The 22,876-nt window shown below is 38.8% G+C and overlaps 2 protein-coding genes across 2 annotated transcripts; both read left to right on the top strand.

Annotated features, from left to right (window-relative positions):
* Nucleotides 1-732: 732 nt before the first annotated feature.
* LOC137707687 (uncharacterized) lies at nucleotides 733-7,909 on the top strand. The gene is made up of 5 exons (XM_068446590.1): nucleotides 733-798; nucleotides 1,108-1,405; nucleotides 6,843-6,916; nucleotides 7,226-7,523; nucleotides 7,665-7,909. Exons 1-5 carry the CDS (start codon nucleotides 733-735, stop codon nucleotides 7,907-7,909), a joined length of 981 nt encoding a protein of 326 aa, XP_068302691.1.
* Nucleotides 7,910-15,713: 7,804 nt separating this feature from the next.
* LOC137709451 (DNA repair protein recA homolog 1, chloroplastic-like) lies at nucleotides 15,714-21,309 on the top strand. The gene is made up of 13 exons (XM_068448541.1): nucleotides 15,714-15,981; nucleotides 16,160-16,251; nucleotides 16,327-16,402; nucleotides 17,344-17,406; nucleotides 17,512-17,641; nucleotides 17,829-17,914; nucleotides 17,996-18,121; nucleotides 18,438-18,542; nucleotides 18,682-18,738; nucleotides 19,305-19,367; nucleotides 19,447-19,523; nucleotides 20,131-20,203; nucleotides 20,729-21,309. The coding sequence occupies exons 1-13, from the start codon at nucleotides 15,739-15,741 to the stop codon at nucleotides 20,834-20,836; spliced, it is 1,299 nt and encodes a 432-aa protein (XP_068304642.1). The 5' UTR covers nucleotides 15,714-15,738; the 3' UTR covers nucleotides 20,837-21,309.
* Nucleotides 21,310-22,876: the final 1,567 nt, after the last annotated feature.

The following is a 22,876-nucleotide window of genomic DNA, read 5'->3' as shown; positions in this document are numbered from 1 at the left end:
TATATAATTATTCTCTCATCTCTCTTCGCCGAACGAACGAAAGAAAGAAAAAAAAATGTTTCCTTTAAGGTTTTTACTGTTCATCTTCTTCCTCTGCCTCAATTGCGCCGTGTACCCTCGCGACGAATTGTTTGCTCCGTGCCTGCTCATAGTCCTCCAACTAACGGTTACATACATCTTTGATTACTTGTTTGGTGTAGAGATTGATTACTAACCCAGTATTTATTTATGTTAATTCTACTGCAATCCAAGATGGTGCGGTACAATCGCCCATCTTGAACTGCAAATTTATTCTTACTGCGATCTAAGACGGTGCGGTATCATCGCCTATCTTGGACTGCAGATTTAATTTTACTGCAATTTTTAGGTGGAGCGGTATAATCGCACACCCTACCCTGCATATTTGAATTTACCTGCTGTTTAATTTCATTGCAATTTTATGTGGTGCGGTATAATCGCCCACGCTGCTCTGCATATTTAATTTTCCTGTTACTTGAGTGGTGCGGAATAATCGCCCATTCTATATTACATTATTTCAATGAGAATGGTGCGGTACGATCGCCCTTCTCATTCACCCTGAAAATCTCGAGCCAGAAATTTCGAGTGCTTATCATTTTGGCCTGAAGATCAAAATGAAAAATTTGTAAGAACCAGAAGTTCTAACATCATATTCCTCTAGGAATACATATTATTGCAAATTCTTACACATCTCATTTTCTTTCAGAAAAGAAAATGGCGAACTTGGCGAAGCTTGAATTTGCTACCCTGGATATTACCGGGAAGAATTACCTGACCTGGGTATTGGATACCAAGATCCATCTGGAAGCAGGGAATCTTGAAGATACCATCAGGGAAGAGAGCAACTCATCCTCTCAAGATCGGGCAAAGGCCATGATTTTCATTCGCCGCCATCTTGATGAGGCGCTAAAGAGCGAGTACTTAACGGTTGAAGATCCGTTAGCTCTCTGGAATGCCTTGAGAAACAGATACAATCACCAGACAACGGTGATTCTTCCAAGGGCCCGCTATGAGTGGACTCATCTGAGGATCCAAGACTTCAAGTCAGTTACAGAATACAATTCTGCATTGTTCAGAATTACCTCTCAGATGAAGCTCTGTGGGGATATTATTACTGAGGAGCATATGCTGGAAAAGACTCTCAGCACATTTCATGCCTCCAACGTGCTCCTGCAGCAGCAGTATAGAGCGCGAGGCTACACTGAGTACAACCAGCTGATATCTGTGCTCTTAGTAGCTGAACAGAATGATGAGCTCCTGATGAAAAACCATCATTCCCGACTTACTAGATCTGCACCATTCCCAGAATTGAATGCTGTTTCCCTCGAAGTGAACGCCATATCCTCTGGTGGTGATAATCATAAACGAGGACGTGGCCACAAGCGAGGTCGATGGAATAGGAAAGGCAAGAACCATGGAGTTCAGTTTCACAACCAGGTTCCGAGGCATAATTCAAGCCCGAGCTTCAAAAATACGAGTCGCCACAAAGGCAAAGCTCATATGAATAATGCTCCTAGAAACCCTGAAGGAGTCTGCCATAGGTGTGGTGGCAATGGGCATTGGGCGCGTACTTGTCGTACCCCAAAACATCTAGTGGATCTGTATCAAGCCTCCCTCAAGGAGAAGGGTGTCGAGCCCAACTTTCTCGACCAAGCTAGACCAATGGGTATACCTGATCTAGTGTTTAACTTATCAGGGCAGTTGAACACAACTCATCTAGATGTTTCAGACTATATTGTGGAAAGGGGAAATGAAGTATATCGGTCCGATTGAATCATTAATGTACTTTTATTATGCTGAACTTGTAATATTTTCAGATTCAATAAAAGTGGCATGTAAATTTCTTGTTATAACTTTCTTTTAACTCTGATTCTCTTACTCAGAGAGCATGGATAAAAATTGTGGTTATTCTCAGAACATGAGAAATGGCAGAGATATTTGTCTTGCAGACAGTGCAACCACACATACAATACTTCGTGATCGAAAGTATTTCTCAAGCTTAATACCTACAAGAGTAGGGGTAACAACAATATCAGGACCTTCAGATGTAATTCAAGGTTCAGGGCAAACCCAGATTATGTTACCAAATGGAACAATATTGTCCATACAGAATGCATTGTATGCTACTCGATCTACTCGAAATTTGTTGAGTTTCAAAGACATACGTCTAAATGGATACCACATTAAAACAAAAAGTGCAGAAAATGTGGAGTATCTATGCATTACCTCCAATGATACCCAGAAGCGTATATTGAAGAAGTTGCATGGTATGTCGAGTGGATTATATTATACATACATAAGGACAATTGAATCACATACTGTCATGAACCAGAAGTTCATTGATTCAAAGGTTTACATGCTTTGGCATGACCGTCTGGGTCATCCAGGATCTACCATGATGCGTAGGATCATTACCAACTCTAATGGACATCCATTAGTGAGCAGACACATTGTTGCCTTAAATGATAACCCTTGCAAAGCTTGTTCTTAAGGGAAGTTGGTAATTAGACCATCTCAACTAAAGGTTGATGCTGAATCCCCATCATTTCTGCAAAGAATTCAAGGGGATATTTGTGGGCCTATTCAACCATTATGTGGACCATTTCGATATTTTATGGTTTTGGTTGATGCATCTACCCGATGGTCACATGTTTGTCTATTGTCTACTCGGAATGTAGCATTTGCGAGACTTCTTGCTCAAATAATTAAGTTACGAGCACAGTTCCCAGATTATCCCATTAAGTCTATCCGACTTGATAATGCTGGTGAATTTACGTCTCAAACCTTTGATGATTATTGCATGACATTGGGCATTGATGTTGAACACCATGTTCCTCATGTCCATACTCAAAATGGTTTAGCAGAAGCATTGATCAAGCGGCTTCAGTTGATAGCTCGCACTCTGCTTATGAAAACCAAATTACCAGTCTCTGCATGGGGACATACCATCTTACATGCTGCATCATTGGTTTGATTGAGACCTGTAGCCAACCATCAATACTCTTCAGTACAACTCGTGTTTGGACATCAGCCAAACATTTCCCATTTACGAGTTTTTGGTTGTGCTGTTTATGTGCCTATTACACCGCTGCAACGCACTAAAATGGGACCTCAGCGTAGACTGGGAATTTACTTGGGTTTTGATTCACCATCTATCATTAGATATTTGGAACCCTTGACAGTTACAGCTCGTTTTGCTGATTGTCACTTTGATGAGACAATTTTCCCGTCGTTAGGGGGAGAAAAGACCGTTCCAGAAGAACGGAAAGAGCTGACATGGGTTGTTCCCACCTTGTCTCATTTTGATCCTTGCAGCATTCAATGTGAAAATGAAGTGAGAAGGATCGTTCATCTTCAAAGCATTGCCAATCAAATGCCAGATGCATTTAATGATGCTATGAAAGTGACAAAATCACATATACCAGCTGCAAATGCACCTGCAAAAATTGATGTCCCTGTTGGACAAAATAAAGTGGCAGCAAATGATTCATCTGGTGCACGCCTGAAGCGTGGTAGACCCCAAGGTTCAAAAGATTCAGCTCCTCGAAAGAGAAAGTCGAGGGCACAACTGAATCCAAATGAAATTATTCATGAAGAGAAAATGAATGATACATCCACAATTCATCATTATGGACTTCCAGAAAAAGAAAATGTCCTTGATGAGACATCTGTCCCTGAAGAGACAGAAGTACATGAAAGCAAAGAAATCTCCATAAATTATGCATGTACAAATGAATTGTGGGATCGAAATGAAATAATCATCGATGATATGTTTGCATTTGCAGTAGCCACTGAAATCATCTTAAGTGATGATATTGAGCCCCGTTCTGTTGATGAATGCAAACAGAGACAGGATTGGCCTAAGTGGAAAGATGCAATCCAGGCAGAATTAAATTCCTTGGAAAAGCGGAATGTTTTTGGACCAGTAGTTCAAACCCCGCCTAGTGTAAACCCCGTGGGTTACAAATGGGTATTCACAAGGAAACGGAATGAGAAAAACGAGATCGCAAGATACAAAGCACGACTCGTTGCATAAGGTTTTTCTCAAAGACCTGGAATTGATTATGAGGAGACATACTCTCCTGTAATGGACGCAATTACGTTCCGTTACTTAATAAGTTTAGTGGTTTCAGAAAGACTTGACATGCGACTTATGGATGTCATCACTGCGTATCTATATGGAGAATTAGATACTGATATCTATATGAAAGTCCCTGAAGGACTTAAGTTGCCTGAAACAAGTAATAAACCACGAGGTATGCTCTCGATCAAATTAAAGCGATCATTGTATGGTCTGAAGCAATCTGGACGAATGTGGTATAATCGTCTCAGTGAGTATTTGATCAAAGAAGGGTATATCAACAATGTTATTTGCCCTTGTGTGTTCATTAAGAAATCCAATTCTGGATTCGCTATAGTGGCAGTTTATGTTGATGATATGAATTTAGTTGGGACTCCTGAAGAGCTCAATAAAACTGCTGAATATCTGAAAAGCGAATTTGAAATGAAAGACCTTGGAAAAACAAAATATTGTCTCGGCCTGCAGATCGAGGATTGTGCTAGTGGAATTTTGGTCCACCAATCAGCTTACATTGAAAAAATTCTGAAGCGATTTGGTATGGACAAGGCTTATCCACTAAGCACGCCAATGGTCGTTCGTTCTTTGGACATTAAGAAAGATCCATTTCGTCCAAAAGAAGATGATGAGCTGGTCCTTGGTCCAGAAGTACCATATCTGAGTGCAGTAGGTGCTTTGTTGTATTTAGCACAATGTACTAGACCAGATATAGCTTTTTCAGTTAATTTGTTAGCAAGGTATAGCTCTGCTCCAACAATTCGCCATTAGAAGGGTATCAAATATGTATTGCGATACCTTCGTGGGACAACAGACATGGGTCTCTTCTACTCAAAGAACTCCACAGATGACCAAGTCCTCGTTGGATATGCAGATGCTGGCTTCCTCTCTGATCCACATAAAGCCCGCTCACAAACCGGATATGTGTTTAAGAATGGAGATACAGCAATCTCATGGCGCTCAACCAAGCAAACATTAGTTGCTACATCTTCAAATCATTCAGAAATACTTGCTTTACATGAAGCAAGTCGTGAATGTTCTTGGTTAAGATCAATGATCCATCATATCCGGAATTCATGTGGTCTAACTTCGAAGACAGACCATCCAACTGTCATCCATGAAGATAATGCAGCCTGTGTTGCCCAAATGAAGGAAGGATTCATCAAGGGCGATAAGACTAAACACATATTTCCAAAGTTTTTCAGTGCACATGAGCTTCAGAAGGCTAAAGTTATTGAAGTCAGACAAATCCGTTCAAATGAAAATCTGGCAGACTTGTTCACCAAATCTCTACCAAAGTGCACATTTCAGAAGTTAGTGCAAGGCATCGGATTACGTCGACTTACCAAACAGCTAAATTTGGAAAATGCGGAATCAGGGGGAGATACATATCAGGGGGAGCATCCCTGATACATGCTTGTTGTACTCTTTTTCCTTCGATTAGGATTTTTCTCACTGGGTTTTTCCTATCAAGGTTTTAACGAGGCAACATAAGCATACTTGACACTATATCAACGATCCAGGAAAAGTTGTACTCTTTTTCCTTCGCTATGGTTTTTTCCCACTGGGTTTTTCCAAGCAAGGTTTTAACGAGGCAACTCATGTTGATATGTGGGCATCCAAGGGGGAGTGTTGAAAAGTCTAATGTCTGATGGCAATGAATGCCCACAAAGCAAAAGTCTTCTGCATGGGCAAAGTTTTCAATGCCCATGCAAAGTGAAATTGGAAAGTGAATTGTAATGTCAGAGGATATGTTTTAAATTTCAGGATGCATTAACTGCATCAGTTTGGAGACGCTCTATAAATAGAGCACTCCGCATGTTTGTAAGTTACAAGAAAATAAGAAGAAGAAAGAAAACTAGAGAAAAATATCAGTAACATCATCTACTCCTCTGCCTTTTTATTTGTTATCTGCCTGTGCTATAATTTTAGTGTGGCATTTTACATCTACCTTGCACCCACCACTTAAAAGGTTATCTCTCAAACTTTAATCTTTTTATAACACGTTATCAGCACGAGTCTCTATATATAATTATTCTCTCATCTCTCTTCGCCGAACGAACGAAAGAAAGAAAAAAAAATGTTTCCTTTAAGGTTTTTACTGTTCATCTTCTTCCTCTGCCTCAATTGCGCCGTGTACCCTCGCGACGAATTGTTTGCTCCGTGCCTGCTCATAGTCCTCCAACTAACGGTTACATACATCTTTGATTACTTGTTTGGTGTAGAGATTGATTACTAACCCAGTATTTATTTATGTTAATTCTACTGCAATCCAAGATGGTGCGGTACAATCGCCCATCTTGAACTGCAAATTTATTCTTACTGCGATCTAAGACGGTGCGGTATCATCGCCTATCTTGGACTGCAGATTTAATTTTACTGCAATTTTTAGGTGGAGCGGTATAATCGCACACCCTACCCTGCATATTTGAATTTACCTGCTGTTTAATTTCATTGCAATTTTATGTGGTGCGGTATAATCGCCCACGCTGCTCTGCATATTTAATTTTCCTGTTACTTGAGTGGTGCGGAATAATCGCCCATTCTATATTACATTATTTCAATGAGAATGGTGCGGTACGATCGCCCTTCTCATTCACCCTGAAAATCTCGAGCCAGAAATTTCGAGTGCTTATCATTTTGGCCTGAAGATCAAAATGAAAAATTTGTAAGAACCAGAAGTTCTAACATCATATTCCTCTAGGAATACATATTATTGCAAATTCTTACACATCTCATTTTCTTTCAGAAAAGAAAATGGCGAACTTGGCGAAGCTTGAATTTGCTGCCCTGGATATTACCGGGAAGAATTACCTGACCTGGGTATTGGATACCAAGATCCATCTGGAAGCAGGGAATCTTGAAGATACCATCAGGGAAGAGAGCAACTCATCCTCTCAAGATCGGGCAAAGGCCATGATTTTCATTCGCCGCCATCTTGATGAGGCGCTAAAGAGCGAGTACTTAACGGTTGAAGATCCGTTAGCTCTCTGGAATGCCTTGAGAAACAGATACAATCACCAGACAACGGTGATTCTTCCAAGGGCCCGCTATGAGTGGACTCATCTGAGGATCCAAGACTTCAAGTCAGTTACAGAATACAATTCTGCATTGTTCAGAATTACCTCTCAGATGAAGCTCTGTGGGGATATTATTACTGAGGAGCATATGCTGGAAAAGACTCTCAGCACATTTCATGCCTCCAACGTGCTCCTGCAGCAGCAGTATAGAGCGCGAGGCTACACTGAGTACAACCAGCTGATATCTGTGCTCTTAGTAGCTGAACAGAATGATGAGCTCCTGATGAAAAACCATCATTCCCGACTTACTAGATCTGCACCATTCCCAGAATTGAATGCTGTTTCCCTCGAAGTGAACGCCATATCCTCTGGTGGTGATAATCATAAACGAGGACGTGGCCACAAGCGAGGTCGATGGAATAGGAAAGGCAAGAACCATGGAGTTCAGTTTCACAACCAGGTTCCGAGGCATAATTCAAGCCCGAGCTTCAAAAATACGAGTCGCCACAAAGGCAAAGCTCATATGAATAATGCTCCTAGAAACCCTGAAGGAGTCTGCCATAGGTGTGGTGGCAATGGGCATTGGGCGCGTACTTGTCGTACCCCAAAACATCTAGTGGATCTGTATCAAGCCTCCCTCAAGGAGAAGGGTGTCGAGCCCAACTTTCTCGACCAAGCTAGACCAATGGGTATACCTGATCTAGTGTTTAACTTATCAGGGCAGTTGAACACAACTCATCTAGATGTTTCAGACTATATTGTGGAAAGGGGAAATGAAGTATATCGGTCCGATTGAATCATTAATGTACTTTTATTATGCTGAACTTGTAATATTTTCAGATTCAATAAAAGTGGCATGTAAATTTCTTGTTATAACTTTCTTTTAACTCTGATTCTCTTACTCAGAGAGCATGGATAAAAATTGTGGTTATTCTCAGAACATGAGAAATGGCAGAGATATTTGTCTTGCAGACAGTGCAACCACACATACAATACTTCGTGATCGAAAGTATTTCTCAAGCTTAATACCTACAAGAGTAGGGGTAACAACAATATCAGGACCTTCAGATGTAATTCAAGGTTCAGGGCAAACCCAGATTATGTTACCAAATGGAACAATATTGTCCATACAGAATGCATTGTATGCTACTCGATCTACTCGAAATTTGTTGAGTTTCAAAGACATACGTCTAAATGGATACCACATTAAAACAAAAAGTGCAGAAAATGTGGAGTATCTATGCATTACCTCCAATGATACCCAGAAGCGTATATTGAAGAAGTTGCATGGTATGTCGAGTGGATTATATTATACATACATAAGGACAATTGAATCACATACTGTCATGAACCAGAAGTTCATTGATTCAAAGGTTTACATGCTTTGGCATGACCGTCTGGGTCATCCAGGATCTACCATGATGCGTAGGATCATTACCAACTCTAATGGACATCCATTAGTGAGCAGACACATTGTTGCCTTAAATGATAACCCTTGCAAAGCTTGTTCTTAAGGGAAGTTGGTAATTAGACCATCTCAACTAAAGGTTGATGCTGAATCCCCATCATTTCTGCAAAGAATTCAAGGGGATATTTGTGGGCCTATTCAACCATTATGTGGACCATTTCGATATTTTATGGTTTTGGTTGATGCATCTACCCGATGGTCACATGTTTGTCTATTGTCTACTCGGAATGTAGCATTTGCGAGACTTCTTGCTCAAATAATTAAGTTACGAGCACAGTTCCCAGATTATCCCATTAAGTCTATCCGACTTGATAATGCTGGTGAATTTACGTCTCAAACCTTTGATGATTATTGCATGACATTGGGCATTGATGTTGAACACCATGTTCCTCATGTCCATACTCAAAATGGTTTAGCAGAAGCATTGATCAAGCGGCTTCAGTTGATAGCTCGCACTCTGCTTATGAAAACCAAATTACCAGTCTCTGCATGGGGACATACCATCTTACATGCTGCATCATTGGTTTGATTGAGACCTGTAGCCAACCATCAATACTCTTCAGTACAACTCGTGTTTGGACATCAGCCAAACATTTCCCATTTACGAGTTTTTGGTTGTGCTGTTTATGTGCCTATTACACCGCTGCAACGCACTAAAATGGGACCTCAGCGTAGACTGGGAATTTACTTGGGTTTTGATTCACCATCTATCATTAGATATTTGGAACCCTTGACAGTTACAGCTCGTTTTGCTGATTGTCACTTTGATGAGACAATTTTCCCGTCGTTAGGGGGAGAAAAGACCGTTCCAGAAGAACGGAAAGAGCTGACATGGGTTGTTCCCACCTTGTCTCATTTTGATCCTTGCAGCATTCAATGTGAAAATGAAGTGAGAAGGATCGTTCATCTTCAAAGCATTGCCAATCAAATGCCAGATGCATTTAATGATGCTATGAAAGTGACAAAATCACATATACCAGCTGCAAATGCACCTGCAAAAATTGATGTCCCTGTTGGACAAAATAAAGTGGCAGCAAATGATTCATCTGGTGCACGCCTGAAGCGTGGTAGACCCCAAGGTTCAAAAGATTCAGCTCCTCGAAAGAGAAAGTCGAGGGCACAACTGAATCCAAATGAAATTATTCATGAAGAGAAAATGAATGATACATCCACAATTCATCATTATGGACTTCCAGAAAAAGAAAATGTCCTTGATGAGACATCTGTCCCTGAAGAGACAGAAGTACATGAAAGCAAAGAAATCTCCATAAATTATGCATGTACAAATGAATTGTGGGATCGAAATGAAATAATCATCGATGATATGTTTGCATTTGCAGTAGCCACTGAAATCATCTTAAGTGATGATATTGAGCCCCGTTCTGTTGATGAATGCAAACAGAGACAGGATTGGCCTAAGTGGAAAGATGCAATCCAGGCAGAATTAAATTCCTTGGAAAAGCGGAATGTTTTTGGACCAGTAGTTCAAACCCCGCCTAGTGTAAACCCCGTGGGTTACAAATGGGTATTCACAAGGAAACGGAATGAGAAAAACGAGATCGCAAGATACAAAGCACGACTCGTTGCATAAGGTTTTTCTCAAAGACCTGGAATTGATTATGAGGAGACATACTCTCCTGTAATGGACGCAATTACGTTCCGTTACTTAATAAGTTTAGTGGTTTCAGAAAGACTTGACATGCGACTTATGGATGTCATCACTGCGTATCTATATGGAGAATTAGATACTGATATCTATATGAAAGTCCCTGAAGGACTTAAGTTGCCTGAAACAAGTAATAAACCACGAGGTATGCTCTCGATCAAATTAAAGCGATCATTGTATGGTCTGAAGCAATCTGGACGAATGTGGTATAATCGTCTCAGTGAGTATTTGATCAAAGAAGGGTATATCAACAATGTTATTTGCCCTTGTGTGTTCATTAAGAAATCCAATTCTGGATTCGCTATAGTGGCAGTTTATGTTGATGATATGAATTTAGTTGGGACTCCTGAAGAGCTCAATAAAACTGCTGAATATCTGAAAAGCGAATTTGAAATGAAAGACCTTGGAAAAACAAAATATTGTCTCGGCCTGCAGATCGAGGATTGTGCTAGTGGAATTTTGGTCCACCAATCAGCTTACATTGAAAAAATTCTGAAGCGATTTGGTATGGACAAGGCTTATCCACTAAGCACGCCAATGGTCGTTCGTTCTTTGGACATTAAGAAAGATCCATTTCGTCCAAAAGAAGATGATGAGCTGGTCCTTGGTCCAGAAGTACCATATCTGAGTGCAGTAGGTGCTTTGTTGTATTTAGCACAATGTACTAGACCAGATATAGCTTTTTCAGTTAATTTGTTAGCAAGGTATAGCTCTGCTCCAACAATTCGCCATTAGAAGGGTATCAAATATGTATTGCGATACCTTCGTGGGACAACAGACATGGGTCTCTTCTACTCAAAGAACTCCACAGATGACCAAGTCCTCGTTGGATATGCAGATGCTGGCTTCCTCTCTGATCCACATAAAGCCCGCTCACAAACCGGATATGTGTTTAAGAATGGAGATACAGCAATCTCATGGCGCTCAACCAAGCAAACATTAGTTGCTACATCTTCAAATCATTCAGAAATACTTGCTTTACATGAAGCAAGTCGTGAATGTTCTTGGTTAAGATCAATGATCCATCATATCCGGAATTCATGTGGTCTAACTTCGAAGACAGACCATCCAACTGTCATCCATGAAGATAATGCAGCCTGTGTTGCCCAAATGAAGGAAGGATTCATCAAGGGCGATAAGACTAAACACATATTTCCAAAGTTTTTCAGTGCACATGAGCTTCAGAAGGCTAAAGTTATTGAAGTCAGACAAATCCGTTCAAATGAAAATCTGGCAGACTTGTTCACCAAATCTCTACCAAAGTGCACATTTCAGAAGTTAGTGCAAGGCATCGGATTACGTCGACTTACCAAACAGCTAAATTTGGAAAATGCGGAATCAGGGGGAGATACATATCAGGGGGAGCATCCCTGATACATGCTTGTTGTACTCTTTTTCCTTCGATTAGGATTTTTCTCACTGGGTTTTTCCTATCAAGGTTTTAACGAGGCAACATAAGCATACTTGACACTATATCAACGATCCAGGAAAAGTTGTACTCTTTTTCCTTCGCTATGGTTTTTTCCCACTGGGTTTTTCCAAGCAAGGTTTTAACGAGGCAACTCATGTTGATATGTGGGCATCCAAGGGGGAGTGTTGAAAAGTCTAATGTCTGATGGCAATGAATGCCCACAAAGCAAAAGTCTTCTGCATGGGCAAAGTTTTCAATGCCCATGCAAAGTGAAATTGGAAAGTGAATTGTAATGTCAGAGGATATGTTTTAAATTTCAGGATGCATTAACTGCATCAGTTTGGAGACGCTCTATAAATAGAGCACTCCGCATGTTTGTAAGTTACAAGAAAATAAGAAGAAGAAAGAAAACTAGAGAAAAATATCAGTAACATCATCTACTCCTTTGCCTTTTTATTTGTTATCTGCCTGTGCTATAATTTTAGTGTGGCATTTTACATCTACCTTGCACCCACCACTTAAAAGGTTATCTCTCAAACTTTAATCCTTTTATAACATAAAGTTATTTTTAAAATAAATTCTAACGAAAAATTCTCAGTATTGTTTATTTTAACGAAAAATTATATTTTTACATTAAAAAAATCAATTCTGGTACTATTCATTTTACCTTTTATTTTGTCATTTTCAAGGTCTTTTCATTAGTTTTCATTTTTTAAAATGATTAAAAACGTTTTTAATGAAAATGATTTTGAAACTAATTATTAATAAAAATTCAAATGGATCTGAAAAAACAAGTGATTCCGGTAAGAATTACAGGTACGTGCTTCTTTCAAAATGCATTTAAAATATTTTTAAAACTCAAAATTAATTTTACCAAAAACTCTTTCAGTTATTTTAAAATCCCTTTCAAACAATCTCTTAAAAATTAAGAAAATAATAATAATTAATTAAATTAGGAGGATAATAATAATAATAATTGGAGCAGCAATCATACACTGTACTTTCTATTTTATATTCAAAAGGGATATTTAGGAAAGGGATCCTTTCCTGATCCCTTCCATTGAGGTCACAAATTTAGAATTTTGAAATTTGATCTAATGGTTACAAATCGGGACTCACTTTAAAAGTTATAATAATTGTAGCCGTTGAATCAAATTTCAAAGGTACGGATTTGTGGCGTTGGTGGATCTGGTGAAAGGGATTAGAAGAGGATCCCCTCCCGGGTATTTATTAGGTATATCTGAAATCACATATGCATCATAATTCAAGAATGATTTAATGTCAACGTCAACAAAAAGAAATCAAATCTTCTCCATCTAAATATGATTGCGGCCTCTCTATGACTTCTCTAATAACCCGACACATGTCTGTTTACTTAATTATACTATTGAAAGTGTATGAACTTTCCGTTATCTCGTAAACTAGAAAAAAAAATGCCAGTGATCACCAAAAATCATCCACCCTCCAAACCTTCTTCCCTACCAATCAGACACCCCCAATTTCACCGGAAATAGCCATTACTCGATTGGCCAACGCCGTTGTCCTCAGTTCATCGCCTCCGTTTCAGCATGACATCCAAGAGTGCCATATGCTGCTACAAGGCTGGGAATGCAAAAGTTATTGAAATTAAAAATAAATGTTCAATAGCAAAACAAGTTAAGTTGATGGGTTAGTTTAATAAGAAATAAGTCTTACCACTCGATTTTGTTGGTACCATCCAACTGAATCCAATTCAATCGTTTACGTATTCAATTTAAGTGAATCGAATATTATTCTATAAAAATATAACAAAGTTTAACTCTGCAAATCATAAAACATAACTTGTAGGTACGCCTCCTGAACTTCATTTCAATTTCAATTTATTCTTTGAAACTTAAATTTCGCTACTTTAATTATCGGAACAATTTCATGTTGCATATCACCCAAAAATGTAGTTGTTTTTACAGAAAATTAATAAAGACAAATGGAGTTAAACGGCAGAAGCTTGCACTTCAAATGGTTACAGTTTCTTTGGGAATGTATATGCTTTCCATGTCTCTTTGTAGTTCTAGTCCACTGGTCATCATCCTGGAACAATGCTTTCGAAATAGAGCAGCACGGCTGGCTTCTGTATTCTCGGTAATCTTCTTCGTCGTCCCAGCTGTGCTGCGAGCATGAACGTTTGATTCCTGTCTTTGGCTGTCATCACATGAACCTCTATGATCGATCCTTCCTTTTGAACAGCTTTCGAAGCGGATTTGACTTTGGTTCGATACTGTCTTTGGTGACATACAACTTACAAGCCTAGTACCTGGTTGACAAAACCTACAAAATGCGTCCAGACTCATGCAAAATCCATTTCCAAAACGCCCTCCTACCTACATGCTACGGCCAAGCTCATGCCGCTGGAAACCGCTTTGCATTTGCATTTGAGAAGAGCCAAGCAACAAAAAGAGACGCCATAAGTTTCTCTTTATCAACTCCATACTCCCACGCCACCAACTCCATACTCTTATTACTAGCTACAACCAAAATTCACCAAGCCTCAATTTACATACTACAAATCAAATCCATGCTTTTAAAATGACAGAAATCATATTTTTATTAAAGCGCTTTTGAAACTAATTCTTAATAAAAATACGAGTGAATTAAAAAAAAACATTTGCAATAAGTACACAACTGATACTTCTTTCAAAAGAGAAAGACTTGGCTCCTCAAGGATTAAGGAGGAACTCCTCATTAAAATACCATGTGGTTTATTTGTGCATATGGTCGGAACCTTTTAAATTATAAATAACTATGTATACTGTAAATATCATCTGTACAAAAACATCAATTAAAATTAAGATCGTCTAGTGTTCGAACAGTAAAAAATAGACTGATTGGAGTATTACAAACCGTCTATCTATTGCTTGACAAAATGATCTTAGTTTTAATTCAATTTTTTTGCAAAGATGATCTTTACAGAATGATTTATAATATTAACAGCTTCAATAATAAGCACGAAGTACTTTGACCTTAAGGAGCCAAGCTCTTCTGTCACATCCCGGCCCGGGACGGATCACTTCCCGGACCCGCTCCACCACCGTAACACGATATTGTTCGCTTTGGACTTACCATTCCCTCACGGTTTTGTTGAGCCAAGCTCTTCTGTCATATCCCACCCCGGGACGGATCACTTTCCAGACCCGCTCCACCATCGTAGCACGATATTGTTCGCTTTGGGCTTACCATTCCCTCACGGTTTTGTTTTTGGGAACTCACGAGCAACTTTCCAATGGGTCACCCATCATGGGATTGCTCTCATGCGCTACTCGCTTAACTTCAGAGTTCCTATGGAACCCAAAGCCAGTGAGCTCCCAAAAGGCCTCGTGCTAGGTAGAGATGAGAATATACATTTAAGGATCACTCCCCTGGGCGATGTGGGATGTCACAATCCACCCCCCTTAGGGGTCTGACGTCCTCATCGGCACACACGCAGCCAGGGTTAGACTCTGATACCAATTGTCACATCTCGGCCCGGGACGGACCACATCCCTGGCCCGCTCCACCACCGTAGCACGATATTGTCCGCTTTGGGCCCCGACCACGCCCTCACGGTTTTTTTTTGGGAACTCACACGAGAACTTCCCAATGGGTCACCCATCCTGGGAATGCTCTCACGCGCTACTCGCTTAACTTCGAAGTTCCCATGGAACCCGAAGCCAGTGAGCTCCCAAAAGGCCTCGTACTAGGTAGGGATGAGAATATACATTTAAGGATAACTCCCCTGGGCAATGTGGGATGTCACATCTTCTCATTTCAAAATGCACTTCAAGTGCTTTTGGAACTCACAAACACTTTTATCAAAAACGTTTTTAGTCATTTTAAAAGATATTATCGTATTAAGACTTTATGTGACGGGTTAGAATCTTCACCTTATGGTTACATTTTTGCTGGAGGAGACAAATGTCATTAACAAAGATTATGTCTTGGGTGTCCAATGACAATATGGAGGGTGAAATACATAACCCAACCCAACCCACAGAAAATGTTCACGCTGGGGCAGGGCCTTGCCGCCCTTCCCATCTCTTGATATTATCAGAGGTTTTTGACTTGGTAATGGTTTTAGCATTCACAGGCAGCAGCGGAAGAAGCATGAGATACTCGCTCACTTTCTCAAACCCACACTCGCACTCGCACTCGCACTGCTTACCTTCTCCTCTGCTATTCCAGTCCTCTCTCCCGCAGCGCTTCAGCCTACACTCCATGGCGGTGAAGTCAATCAAAAGGGTTCGTTGTGAGCTCCAAGCCAAAGTCAATGGCGCTCTTTCCGCAGACTCCGACCCTCGTTTCGTCGACCGGGTATGGTTTCGAAAACCCGTTGCGCGTTTTCGCCTCTATCTTCGTTTTTGCTTCCCAAAAGCAGAAAAGTGCTTTTGAAGAGGCATCAGTGATTACCCACAAACGCGAATGCAGAAAGACTACAACTTTGAGCTAAAAGTAGATAAAACTCTGATTACCAAAGTGCTTTTTATTTCAGCAAAAAGCACTGGAAGCAGCCATGAATGATATAAATAGCTCATTTGGGAAGGGAAGTGTTACAAGATTAGGAAGTGCTGGTGGAGCCTTGGTGTATGTGCTTCTTATCTCCTTGTCATATCATATCAGTGCTAATGTAGATTATCTAATACTCTGTTGGTTTTGCAGTGAAACTTTTCCCAGTGGCTGCTTGACATTAGACCTTGCCTTAGGTGGTGGCCTTCCAAAAGGGAGAATTGTGGAGGTATGTCCCCATTGTATGCTTTCATGCTTGCTAAGTTACACTTGCATCCGGTCGGGATTGGAATTGAATGCTGTCCTTCATGCTGTTCTACGTGTGGAGAGGTTTTGTTAAGCCCAAAGACCAATTTCTGATTTTCCTTCCCTTCGCTTTTCATGATCGAAGACGGGTTTGTTTCATTAGAAAAATTGATTAGCTAACTGCTGTGCGAGATGTTTATTTGATAATTTGATATGGAATATCTGGTAATGTTCTTGTCAAACTAGTATGCCCCTGCAGTTACTGGATTCACAAAATATGGTATGTAATGCAGACCATAGAAACCTGGAAATTTGGGATCCTGTGAAAGGATTCAAGGAAACGAACAACTGTAGACAGAAAATCTGGAGTGAGGAAAGAACTAGACAATCAACGAGAGCAGAATTAATTACTAGTAGGTCCTATACTTATGACTTTAGCACTGTAAAACCAATCAAAGAGAAGTAAACAGCTCAAAGAATACATTCATAAGTCAAGTTTTAAAATTTTGTTTTATTTTTATTTTTATTTTTGTGTAAGAGCCAAAAAGATGTTTAATTTATCGACAAGTGCAACCATCATGATTACTTGTAGTTTTTAATAAAGACACAATCACCCAATAAACTGCTCTTCTTTAGTTAGCGAAGTTTATTTCAACTATTAAAGCATATAGTGGTTCGTCCATATTGCTTAAGCACTAGTGCAGCTCAATACTTTGGCATGATATGCGGTGGGTGAACTTGACATACTACTTAAGCTTTATGGTCATGTGGAAATTTCTCCTAATGACTTTCATTTTGTTAAACTAATTGGAGTAGTGTAATTAGTGGGCTTCCTGTCGTCCCAAGGAAGTAGTTTAGCTCCTTCCTTATTTGGATCAGTAGTTCCTGCACAAAGTGCTGATTTTATCTTTGTATTGTTTCTAGATATTTGGACCAGAAAGCAGTGGAAAGACCACTCTAGCACTCCATGCAATTGCAGAGGTGCAGGTATAGTTTTCTCAACTTTCGTCTGGAATCTTTAGTTTCTGGTTACTGAATACTGGCTTCTTTCTTCTCTGGACCAACATTTAGCTTTTTGATGGTAATATGCAGAAACTTGGGGGAAATGCTATGCTTGTTGATGCAGAACATGCTTTTGATCCAGCATATTCAAAAGCACTGGGTGTAGATGTAGAAAATCTGATTGTCTGTCAGCCTGATCATGGAGAAATGGCACTTGAGAGTAATATTTCTTTTCTTGTCTGCATGTTTGTGGGGATTTTTTTTTCTTTCTTTTTCTTCTGGAAAATGATTGTTTGTGGGAAATTATGCCATTATCTTGAGCTTATTCAGTCTGTCAATAGCAGGATGCATAATATTAATACATATAGTATATTCTTGATATAATAGTTTGATTTCTGTCATCTCAGTTGCAGATCGTATGTGCAGATCTGGTGCCATCGATCTTATCTGTGTTGATTCTGTCTCGGCTCTCACTCCACGAGTAGAGATTGAAGTAACCTTCTCTTTATCTTGTAGTTATAAATTTTAGATATGCAATTTCACATATCTCACTTTCTGATCTTGCTACGTATAGGGTGAGATAGGGATGCAGCAAATGGGTTTGCAAGCACGTCTTATGAGCCAAGCTTTGCGCAAAATGTCAGGAAATGCGTCCAAAGCTGGATGTACTCTAATATTTTTGAATCAAATAAGATATAAGGTAGTTTCAATTAATTTTGTTTATATCTTCTCTTTTGTGGATGGTACATACTTGAATTCATTGAAACAAGATTGAGTGCATATGTCTAAGGAACTGAGTTTGAGCATTAAAGTTTTGACATATTTATGATGACATATATCTGGATCCATTGCAATAAATGATATTGAGTACCTTGGTCTAAGAAGCTGAGCCTGCGTCAATCATTTTTCTAATGTATATGATTGTAATTGTTTCTCAGTTTTTATTAGTTGTTATTTCCCTAATCACAATTATTTCACTTCCAGAAACTAATAGACTAATTCCTTCATTTTGCAAGATCGGTGTATATTATGGGAATCCAGAAGTGACATCTGGAGGAATTGCATTAAAATTCTTTGCCTCAGTTCGGCTTGAAATACGTTCTACAGGGAAGATAAAGTCTGTAAGCACAATAGCCACTTTTTTTTTCATTTCATAATAGTGATTTGATAGATTAATATAATATATATTTATTTGTGTAAATCATCAAATAGAGTTTGATCTATATTGTTTCTCATAGAACATACTTCTGTACTGAGTAGGTAAAGGGAGATGAAGAAATTGGGGTTCGGGTTCGTGTAAGAGTGCAAAAGAGTAAGGTAACTTTCAGTACATCAGAATCACTTCTGCATCTGTAAGGCTTGTGCACCATGCATAGAAGGAACACTTCTATTGTTAACTTATTGATGAAGCTGTTATTGCAGTTTTACTAGAACTTCAGAACTGGTTTAAAGTATGAAAATGTGACAGTTTCTTATATATGTGGTCTAATTTCTCAGATTTTATTTTATTTTATTTTTTATTTGTACCGAATCTACAATGTGCTTGAAGTTCAGCCTGTGACCATGGAAATATATGAAACAGTTAACAAACCAAATGTACACTAGAATATCTAGCTAAGGTCAGAGTTTTCTGTCAAAAGCCATTTATCCCATTTGATTTTTCAGATACAATGGGAAATGTTAGACTGCATTGGCTAAATGATTTTGTTATCATATTGGCATACATTTTAAAAAGACTTTTGTTGACTGCCTCCTGAGTCCCAAGTTTTGATAGGATTTCATAAATATGGGCAGTCACTTGATCATTCCATCATTTAATTTTCACTACTTTGTTACGTTTCTGATTAATGTGGTGAAAAGATCCTTATCCTAAGTTGTTGTAGGTTTCAAGACCATACAAACAAGCTGAATTTGAAATTGTATTTGGAGAGGGAGTTAGTAAATTGGTCAGTATTGCAACATATTTGATTTTCCCCACTCAGAAGGTTGAAAACACACTCTATTTTGACTCATTCTCTCTTTCAGGGTTGCATCTTGGATTGCGCTGAAGCTATGGATGTAGTAGTGAGGAAGGGTTCTTGGTATAGTTATGGGGACCACAGGTTTGTACTTGAACATCCATTTTCAGGTTATAATTCTTAAATTTGTAGTTATATGTTGAGCGTTCTTAGTCTAGTTTGGATACTAAATCAAATAGGACTCTCCTTCAAAATACTATTCATATTAGGAAAAAAAAGAGGGTAAACCAATGGACCAGTAGCGTTTGATTGATAAAATTGAGTGTTTTGTTTAAGGAAAACAAGCTTTTATAGGTTTTTCTGGGTCCAGGGTGCAACGGTGAGGCAAAGGGTGTGGCCTTTTTTTATTTGTGTTTATGCACTAGACACAAGTAATTTTTTTATTTAAAAAAACTATTTTTTTTGTTTCCGAAATAACTTTGATCAACCAACACTAGATGGCTAGATGTTTTACAAATGAGCTGCCTCAAAATTTTGCATAACTTCTTTGTGAGATGAAAAGTAGAGATTTACTTCCTCTGTGCTAACTTTAGGCTTTTATTCTTCTAACTTCTCTTTGTTCCTGTTATGACCTGGTTTATTTTCTTTCAAATAACGCAAGAATTCTCTTGTTTATAACCGTTACTCTCTCTCTATCTCAACTATAAAACTGTTGCAGTTAACGACTGGCTTTTATTTCTTATATCAAAAGGTTAGGACAAGGAAGAGACAAAGCATTGCAGTACTTAAGAGAGAACCCTCTTCTTCTCGATGAAATAGAGAAGGTGGTTTTTCTGATTTCTCATATTAACTGAAACTTGATGCTATACTGCAGATTTTTTACTTAATAATCAATACATTGTTTCTGGTTGTGTATTTCGAGTGGTCAAGTAACCTGCACTGTTTGGACAGTGTACTTTGCTTCGTTTTCGTTCAGTATGTGCAAGGAATAAAATGAAAATGTGGTTATCATATGCCGTCAATACTGTGAATTATGAATTTATGAACATAACATGATGGTCGAGTTCAACATTTTAATGGATGTAACAAGACAAGAGGCAAGTCCTATCCCTAATTCATCATACTATGTTTTCAAATAGTCACGAAAATTTATTGAGGAGAGTTGGTGCTATTATCTGTTTTGAGGGGAACTAGGGGTAAATGTACAAAACCTCAATGTTCATACGTTTTAATGAAATATTTCAATGTCGTCTTTGCATGAATTTCATAGTTATCTTTGAAGGTGGGATATGAAATGGAGTGCGCTGTCTTTTGGGAAGAAACTGAACAGTTCTTAAATGTACATGCAGATAGTTCGCTCCATGATGATAGATGGAACCGGACAAGTAGGCTCATTTCAGACAAGTAACTTGCCAATTCCCCAACACGATGAAGATGATTTCGAAGATATCCAATGAGGAGAAAAGGGATTCGTTGTCACTGTTTTCTGTTCTGGATCAAGGTAAAAGAAGTTTCGAATATTGCGAAGGAACAGCACCAGTTTGCTCCACTCTCTCCGCATCAAATGCAAGACCGGGGATTTTGACAAGTTGACATCAGTTTCTGCCTGACCCTGATTCAGTTCCAGACCAAAAATGTTGGCAGACATAAAGGAAGTATACTCCTTTTGTAATTTTGTGAGAACATAAATTTATGGGGTAGGAGATGTGGGTCGGGCGATGGGGGTCGTCTTTCAAACTAACAGGCTTATTTGCCAATTTGAGTTGTTATTTCGTTGGTTTGATATCATTCATCAAGTATTTGCTTTCATGTTCACATAAAGCATGCGTTTGATAGATGACATGACAGATGTAGACTCCACATATTTTCTTACATGGTTGTCAAATTTGTCACGTCATTATTTAACGGTTAAATTGACAAAAAATATCTAATGTAGGTCTGAAATTTCAATGGATTTGTAAGTTGATGTATGACATTACAATATTTAAAAGATAAGGTTTGAGTTGTTGTATGACCTAAGGTTGAGGTGGTAAAATGTAATTTACCCTATCTTTTTTCTTACATAATCATTTTCAAACTTTCGATTTCCTTGACGCCGAATTAGGTATTGGTAATGACTCAAATCGTCATAAAACTGTCAAAGTATACAGTTCATCGAGTTCCAACGTTTCCATTAGCATTTGGATCCAGTCCTGGCTGCTCGAATAAATATTATTTGTGTCGAGGGATCAAGATAATTTAAGCGATCCCTTAAACAAAATTTCCAATAGCAATTTAGCATTTGAATCGAGGTTCGACACTGATGAATAAATTTGTTTAATATAAAAATAAGCTCGGTAAATGATAGTAGCGGACTGTTCGCTACTTGCATGAGTTACTATAACCCCCTCTCCCCCTCATGCAAGTAGCGGACTGTCTAGTGTCCTAGTTGATATGGCCTTTCTTTTTAACCTACTACATCTCGGGTTCAACCCTCTTTCTCCAGGAATGAGGGAGATGACCGTTGCAACTCCACTCGCATCTATTACATGAGTCAACTCACGTGTACATTTTAATCCACTAAGTTGCTATAACAGCGGGCATCAATCTAGCCTATGAGCTAGTTCTAATCCTAGCCGGCCATTACAACAAGAACAAAAACATGACGCACTGATAAGGAGCTCAAGGAAGGGAGCAGTTCCTGCTTGGAAACGTTGCATGAAATAAATCAAAAACATGAACAACAAGAAGAAAAAACCTGAATTCCGTAGCGCACAAAGCTTATAGTTCAACCCGTCATCCACTCAGAAAATTACCTTTTTATCAGTTGTTATACACAACCATGTTTCTATCTTTGTCATTGCGTCTTTATAACGTGACACACTAGCATGTATATTTGGCGGCTCCCTAAACGGTTTCAGAATATATATATAACCTTGATTGACGCGTGTTTTTCGGCACATATGTAACTAGTAATTCATAAGAAAATGATAATTTTGGGAAATATACCGAGTGAAACTATGAAATTTAATGATGTTTATCCTTAAAAAAAAAAGAGAAGAAAAAAAGAATCCGTTTCTCCATAAAGGTTAAACTTGTTCATAATGGTGGTCTGAGGGGATCTGAATGTGCAGCCAAGACTCTACTGTCTTCACCATTTGGCGGGAAAGTTAGGAAAGTAATGTGTCTTCTATATTTGTTTGAAATACCTTCTGCACTTTTGGTAATTTGCTTCAGATTCTCATGGATCTCATCTTCTAATTTAGCAGTGAATTCGTCTTAGTTCATTACTCATTAGGTAATTTGTGTCAATTTGGTATTAATTTCATATCCTTATTTGGATTTGACCAGCCTAAGAAATTCATGTATTTTATCTGTATATTGTTTGGATGGCATCTGTAACTTAATTTTCACACTATATATGTGTATGTATGTGTTCGGGTGTGTATCTCTTCTTTGCTCTCAGAAAGAAAAGCTTTTGCTTTGTGTGATTTTGTGTGTGCTTAGTGTGGTAGAGA

The sequence above is a fragment of the Pyrus communis genome, chromosome 11 (assembly GCF_963583255.1).
Source record: "Pyrus communis chromosome 11, drPyrComm1.1, whole genome shotgun sequence".
Classification (NCBI taxonomy): domain Eukaryota; kingdom Viridiplantae; phylum Streptophyta; class Magnoliopsida; order Rosales; family Rosaceae; genus Pyrus; species Pyrus communis.
The sequence above is the reverse complement of the archived record's forward strand: the minus strand, read 5'-3'. Positions and strand labels throughout refer to the sequence as shown.

Bases quoted from the DNA above. Each gene is read 5' to 3' on its own strand.
- LOC137709451 (XM_068448541.1), top strand. From the start codon at position 15,739: ATGGTTTTAGCATTCACAGGCAGCAGCGGAAGAAGCATGAGATACTCG. The intron at 15,982-16,159 runs GTATGGTTTCGA...TTTTTATTTCAG, and splicing joins ACCCTCGTTTCGTCGACCGG to CAAAAAGCACTGGAAGCAGC. The intron at 16,252-16,326 runs GTATGTGCTTCT...TTGGTTTTGCAG, and splicing joins AGTGCTGGTGGAGCCTTGGT to TGAAACTTTTCCCAGTGGCT.
- LOC137707687 (XM_068446590.1), top strand. From the start codon at position 733: ATGGCGAACTTGGCGAAGCTTGAATTTGCTACCCTGGATATTACCGGG. The intron at 799-1,107 runs GTATTGGATACC...ATTACCTCTCAG, and splicing joins GGAAGAATTACCTGACCTGG to ATGAAGCTCTGTGGGGATAT. The intron at 7,524-7,664 runs GTCGATGGAATA...GAAACCCTGAAG, and splicing joins AGGACGTGGCCACAAGCGAG to GAGTCTGCCATAGGTGTGGT.